The sequence below is a fragment of the Microtus ochrogaster genome, linkage group LG5 (assembly GCF_000317375.1).
Source record: "Microtus ochrogaster isolate Prairie Vole_2 linkage group LG5, MicOch1.0, whole genome shotgun sequence".
NCBI lineage: Eukaryota > Metazoa > Chordata > Mammalia > Rodentia > Cricetidae > Microtus > Microtus ochrogaster.
The window spans coordinates 2074809-2081942 of record NC_022031.1 but is presented as its reverse complement, the minus strand read 5'-3'; the positions used below and the strand labels follow the sequence as shown (position 1 = coordinate 2081942).

The following is a 7134-nucleotide window of genomic DNA, read 5'->3' as shown; positions in this document are numbered from 1 at the left end:
GCTCACTTCCTCTTCCGCCCAGCATTCTGCTCCTCCCACCTACGTTCTAACCTATCAGGGCAAGAAGCTTCTTTATTTAATCAACCAATGACCTTCCTCCATCACTGCAACTCTAATTAAAGCGGTTCTGCAGGAGGCAGCGCCAAGAGTCCTGGAAACCCACAGAAGCACATGAACACCACGCAGAAGTCTGCAGACAGCTCAGGCTCTGGAAACACCAGCGCACCCTGCCAGAAAGGTGAATGCGAGGATGGAGTTGGCCACACAGAGAACCTAGACAGTGACACTCACGTGGGGGAAGCTGGCAGTCCAGCGTAGAAAGAAAGTGGATGGAAATTACCTTGAGCTGCGCTCCAGTTGAAGACTAGACAATTACTAAGGGAGGGCTGACCTACCCCCAGTGATTTCTGGGTAGAAATTCAATCCAACAGAAACAGGGTTATTTGTTTGAACCCCTCTGAGACACTGCCCACAGAAGGAATCTGATCTGACACATTTTGGACTTGAGACACCAACAACAGCTCCTCCAATAGCGTTGACTCTGGAACCCCTCTCAAGGGAGCGCCCATCCAGCGCCATCCAGCGCCATCCAGCGCCCGCCCGGCCCAGAAAGACTCTTTTGTTTTTATTTTTCATTCTTTGCCCTCTCATAACCACATTTTTTTAAGCTTCGGTTGTTCTGCTTCTGTGCCTGTGCTGCAGTATCTGCTCCACTATTTCTTACCTAAAACCCACAGTGTTTCCTCTCATGGCCACCTGGTCCTTTCTCCTACATTAACCCCTCAAACTGGAGGAGCAAGACCACCAACCCAAACCATGGCCAAATTAACTAAAGCAAGCTTTATTCGTGTGAACAGACTGTCTCCCCCTAAGGTGGGATTCATGAAATCAGCGTTGTTGTGGGGAAGTTAAGGGTTTTATAGCTCAAGAGAAAGGGCTTTCCCAATGGGGGATTTGGCAGGAAATAATCAGGGGTCACAGAAGCAGAACACAAGCATAGCAACTTGGTCATAGCAACCTTCTGAAACAAAGGCGTGGTTGTGAGGTGGTCATAACAGGGTATAACTTAGGAGCTGTGGAGGTGATGACGGGGAGAGATAGTAATAATGAAATCATGGTGGACACGGTAACTTTGCATTAGTAAGCAAAAAAAAGGGAAGGCAAGAATTAGGGCTAAAGAAACTGAGAAAGTAAGCAGTAAAAGCAAGGAAGAGGTTTTCAAACACATATATGTCATCTGTGCTTAACACACACACACATCTGCAGGGAATATGGCCCAAGACCTTATCTAAAAATCATGGGCAGACCAAACCATGTACATACAGGTATACATGTGCTTAAATACACACACACATAAAGCTTATATTAGACACAGTCAGGACTAAATTAAATCATTCCGACAATATAACAGTAAAATTACATGTTCTACTATTCTTACCCTTTGAGTATATTACTAAGTAAAATAAGGATTACTTAATCACAATCATTGTTATACTGTGACAGTCTGATAACCAAGGCCACTAACATATGTGTCAGGTAGCACATACCGTGTGCACACACAGTGCAAAACCCACGTCACATCCGAGGCCAGATGCACAGGGAGTGTAGGATGTCATCAGCACACACAATTCTACTTTCTGATTTTTTTTTCCTTTGACATGTTCAGGTTGTAGCTATCCATGGGTAATAGAAACCATGGAAACCAAAACTCAGAGGGTGAGGTGGTGGGGTGGTACTTCTATAGTCAAAAGAATGACTGCACACATCAGCATCCCACAGGACGCCCAAGTAAAGGGACCGCTATGGCAAGGGACTGCTTACTGTCGAGCGCTATAGAAGATGTGTCTCCAGCCCTCTGTGGCGTGTCAGCACAGAAGCAGTATCCATCATCACAGGATACCTGTGTGTGCGGAGGTGACCGTGTGCTGTTGAAGTAAGAGTGGCGGGGCTGCGTCCCCAGCACCCAGCCACCCACATGGCTAGCTTATGCCCTAAATAATTACACGGAAACTGTATTCTTTTAAACACTGCTTGGCCCATTAGTTCCAGCCTCTTATTGGCTAGCTCTTACATATCGATCTAACCCATTTCTAATAATCTATGTAGCCCACGAGCCGGTTTACCAGGAATGATCTTAACCTGCGTCTGCCTGGAGTGGGAGAATCATGGCGACTCCCAGCCTTCTGTTCTGTTTTCTCCGCCTACCTAAAGGTTGGTCTATCAAATGGGTCTAGGCAGTTTCTTTATTAATAAGAAATCACTCCCACATCAGTGTGCGTGTGGAGGTGACCGTGTGTGTGTGGAAGTGACCATGTCCTTTCTGACACTCGACGGCTTTGTCCCGGCTTCATGCGCTCTGTGTTTCCTAGCTCGAGTGTTCTATAGATAGCATGGCAGAACTTCTAGTAAGCCAAGAAACAGACGATAGAAAGTGGGTCTGGAGTTGGGGAAGGATTGCAGCTGATTGAAGCATTTTCTCCAACAGAATCATTAGTGTCGGTCTTAAATTAAGGAGATGGGAGCGAGGAGACGAACATGGACACACGTCCTCACTCTATTTCCTGGGGCTGGAACGTAATGGCTCCTGATTAGTCTTAGCGTTGTTGTTGCTGTCTGTTAGCTTTTCTCTTGCTAGGCTCGCAGGCTTTGCCATACAATCTAATTTGTTTACCAAGACAGATGCCGCTGTGGAGCCTACTCTTCACTACTTCAGTTTCCGCTGAAGAAGCCGACTCCATTTTCCATGGAAGAAATATTAGTTAGGACTGAACCATTCTCCACTGTTGACTGGACAACCATGGCAGCAGGTGGCGTGTTGAAGTTTTAGGTGGGCAGTGGCAGGTAAGGTCACCTTGATTCCAGCACTGTCACCCCCCAACTTGCTTTCTCATATGGGGGGTCCAGATGGCTGACTAGGAGTACGTACAGGAGCCAAGTTTGAGCAGCCGATGTGCTGACCCTGGACCATGACTCCTGAGGAGAACGCCTGCCCGAATGATGGCAGTGTGCTGTTCCCTTCTGTTGTCAGGTATGGCTGCCCTGTTTCCGGGCACTCCTTCCATCTGCATTTTAATAATCTCCTTTGATTCTCATCACAAGCTGGGGCTTGTTTTTTAAATTATCTTGAGTGTGTTTCTTACACAACAAAAGCCAGAGGTCTACTACTGCAATCCCTGATAAAGGGGGTGGCATATATATATGTATGTATGCATATGTGTATATATATACATATATATCATATATATATGAATATATATTAGCAAACATCCCAGAATGTATAAATTTAGAGTTTTGTTATGCTAAGAATGCTTTACCGTGTGGGACCAGGATGCATCCCTAGGGCTTGAGCTGGCTTTTGGAGCCCATTCCTTATGGAGGGATTTCTTGCTCAGCCTAGATATAGTAGGGAAGACCTTGGTCCTGCCTCAAAGCCACGTGCTAGACTTTGTTGACTCCTCATGGGAACCATGTCCTCTCTGAGGAGTGGAGCAGGGTTGTGGGGGTAAGAGGAGGGAGTGGGAGGAGGGGGAGGGAGTGGGAACTGGGATTGGCATGTAAAATGAGAAAAGATTGCCCATCAGGCCTTTGAGTTAGGGCAGCCTGCCTTTGCGGCTCACTTGTTCCGCTTCACTATTCCCTCCATGTTGTCAACAGGGGTGGCATCAAGATTCACTTCAAAGTATTCTTGTGTCTTTGCAGTGCAATATCGTCTCTTTTTTTTTGTATTTCAGCATTTTAGTGCCTCAACTCACACATTACCTGTATACTCGGTAACAGAGTGGAGCTGGTCCTGCCCAGAACTAAACAGTGGAAATGTCAGTTTTAAGTTTCTCAGGAACTACATGTTTTAAAAAAAATAAAAGACGTAGGAAAGCTAAATTTCAAATACTTATTTATTCAATGCAAAGCATTTAAAATAACATTTCTACATATAATCAAGATGCAATTGCTAATGAGCTATTTTACAGTTTTGTTCACCAAGTCTTTGAAATCCAATGTGGATTTTACACTGAGAGTGTCTCTTAGATCAGCTGTAACTGGGCACAGCGATGGAAGCCCGTAATTCCAGGGCTTTGGAGGCTAAAGACAGAGGAGTGAAGTTCAATGTCAGCCTGAGGTCTAAAGTGAGCTCATGTGCTACATGGTGAGGCTGTGTCTAGAATCTCCGAGAGATGGAAAGAAGCGAGGGAGGCATAAAGACAGGGCAGACACAACAGGTTTACAAATTTAACTGCTGAAAAGGCAGAACTAAGGTGCTGAAATACTTCAATGTTTCTAATGAATGCGTTGAGAAATGTTTTTTTAATTAAATTAACTAAAATTAAGCATAATTAAAATTCACTCTCCTTACAAGTTTCACAAGTCTGGTGGGGGCTTTGTGCCTCCTCCCCCCCTCTTCCCCGCAACTAGCTGCACTCAGCAGGCACGTGGGTGGTGTGCAAGCCAGGACAGGATGAGCACACTGCATCAGCCTCCCGTGTCTTGGGCATCACTGTCCAGAGCTGTCTCCCCTTCAGGGTCTAACACTGTCGCTGCTCCACAGGCTTGGCCCGATCTCAGGACTGCTTAGGGACAGGGGGCCAATCCGTCGTCTGTCAGCTGCTGACACTGAGTCAATGCTGAAAGACTTGCCTCGGGTACATGTGAGATTGTGAAGAGTGCTGAAAATTCACTATTTAAAGCAGTCTTGTCCTTCACCCTACCACAGGCCAACAGGGAGATGCACTCAGGTTAAGTGTTGAGAGAGAACATGGAAAATGCAATGACAGAAAGCTGAGTGCTATAAAAGCAAGCATATAGTCTGGAAAAAAAATTTTTTAAAGTTTTCCAAGATGGAATATTTTAGCCAGAATTTAAAGAATGAGGAGGATTTAGTGTGTGTGTGTTGGGCAGGGCAGGAAAAATGCCAAGAGAAAGAACAAGTGCCAAACACCTGCCGCAGAATGGGACCACTGAGCCAGAACAAGGGCTCAGAGATGCGGCGGCAGTGGTGCTCCTCCTCCGTGCTCCTCCGTGCCACAGCGTTGCTCAAAGGAGTGCAGAGGGCATCAGAAAACCTCGCATGGTGGTGCTTGCCATTTTACCGTCTGATATGGCATGCGAGATACCTAAGTTTATAATTTATCTTCATTTAACCATAATTATGAACAAAATTTTACTCCAGATATATTTTTAATTGCCAGTATTTTAGTATTTTTTATGAGGCGCATGCTGTGAAGCATTGCTTCGTTTTGTTAGTGCACAGGAGAGCACACAACAGGAAGCAATGGGCATTCCAGCAGCAGCATGGCGGCCTGTGTTCACTTGGCTTTCTAAGTGGCTGAATCCCACCCCGGAGAGCCCTGGTGAGCAGGCTAAACTGCTTGTGCAGTCAGACATTTGGGGTGATGCATCGCCCCCACTCAGAGCTCAACCTGCATAATAAATGTCAATTAAGGCTCCGCGAAGATTTCCAACCCTGAGACTCAATTGAAACTGTATGTATAGACTCACTAAGGACTTCTCTTCAAACCTGTTCTAGAAGTGTATTTACATTTACTGTGGGTGACCTGGACCACAGCAGCCTTGTATTTGCATAGACATAGCCCCCAGTTACCCTAGGTATCGCTCGAGGATGACTTACAAGCTGGAATATGTATTAAATATCAGTAGAATCAGTTTTCTTTCAATACATATACACAAAGAATCAACTTGTACCAGAACTAAAATACAGTAGAGAATAAAGCAGATAGCCCCCACTCCATCAGTCTGGAAGGGTCTTCTATGATGCTACCAGCTCCTTTCCATGTCTGACGTGTCTACACATGACTTAACTGCTTTGTAAAAGACAGCAATTCATAAAACAGGTAACTGCTATCTTCTAAGCTTTGCAAAAGCATTTATGTCTTATGTGTAGTTCAATAATTTAGGCGTCAGAGGTTCCCATTTTAGCTTAAGTAGCCCAAGCTGCCAGCTGCTGGAAGTCGTCATCGTCCTCTGTCCTCCTGGACGACGCTGGAACACAAAAGTGAGGAACAAGTCATGAGTCTCATTTATACTGCACATGGGAAACGGGTAGGAATGGCATACTAGATGTGTTTATGTATACAGGTCAAAGCAGCAGCCTGCCTACTGCTCTGAGAACCTACGTGGGCGCGGGTTGTGGGGTGTGCACACACCTGCTCGAGATCGGTGTGCACTGGAGGGCATGCTGGACTTCCTACTGGGCTGTGAGGGGAGGGAAGAGGCCGGCACATTCGGAAGCTGCATCTTTGTCATCTTCTTATTTAATTCTTCCTGCTCCAGTTCCTCAAGTTCTGCCAGTAGCTCATCCTGAACACAGAGGAGAGAATTAAGGAGTTAGCGTTACAGGAGGTGGCTTCCCTAAACACAGCTAAGAGAACATCTGCCACCCAACTGATGTGTGCTAACCCAGTGGAACGGAATATTTATTATTTTAAAATTAAGCAACACTGAGCAATGATTGGAAATGAATGCTTCGGGTTGTACAAATTTGTTGTAGTTAATCTTATAATACTTCAGTAAACAGCCATTCAAGTAATTTGGGCTGAATATATAATCTCCTCTGGTTCTGGAAATTTACACCTTGACTGTCATTTTTTCAGTATGTTCTTTTTCTTTCTCTCCAGTTGAGAATCTCTGCAATTTTAATTAGAGGAAATAAATATTTTCAGTTGAGTTAATACTATTGAAAATAAAACTAGCATAGAAAATATATTGCACAGAAAGTAAAAAAAAAATATACCATAGATCCTCTCTCAGATCATTCAGGTCAATATAAATTGTGTTTGGGTGATTTTGTTCACAGTGCTGGGGATGGAACAGCAGTGTCTGCCCATGCTAGGCAAGTGCCATGCCACTGGATCACACCCCAGCCCCTTTGTTTGTGTGAGGGAAACTCAAAACTGGTATAATGGATTTTTCCTTTACAGTGGGCTCAGAAAGTCTGGCTTAATCAAACTATCCTCCACCCAACACTTGTAAAAAGAAAAACTCCCATCATCTTGAGGTCTTAAGGACATCGTTCACCTACTGCCTAATCTGAGATAGCTCACACCTGCCTGATCTGAGATAGCTCACAACTGCCTGATCTGAGATAGCTCACACCTGCCTGATCTGAGATAGCTCACACCT

General features: G+C 45.0%; 1 protein-coding gene across 1 annotated transcript in view; it reads right to left on the bottom strand.

Moving 5' to 3' along the window:
• Nucleotides 1-3960: 3960 nt before the first annotated feature.
• Nucleotides 3961-7134, bottom strand: part of Chmp4c (charged multivesicular body protein 4C) — a 40393-nt gene continuing 37219 nt past the window's right edge. The window contains exons 4-5 of the mRNA XM_005361815.2: nucleotides 6159-6312; nucleotides 3961-5994 (exon numbers count right to left, since the gene is read on the bottom strand). Coding sequence (XP_005361872.1) covers nucleotides 5933-5994; nucleotides 6159-6312 — 216 coding nt within the window. The 3' untranslated portion in view covers nucleotides 3961-5932. The remainder of the gene's footprint in view (nucleotides 5995-6158; nucleotides 6313-7134) is intronic.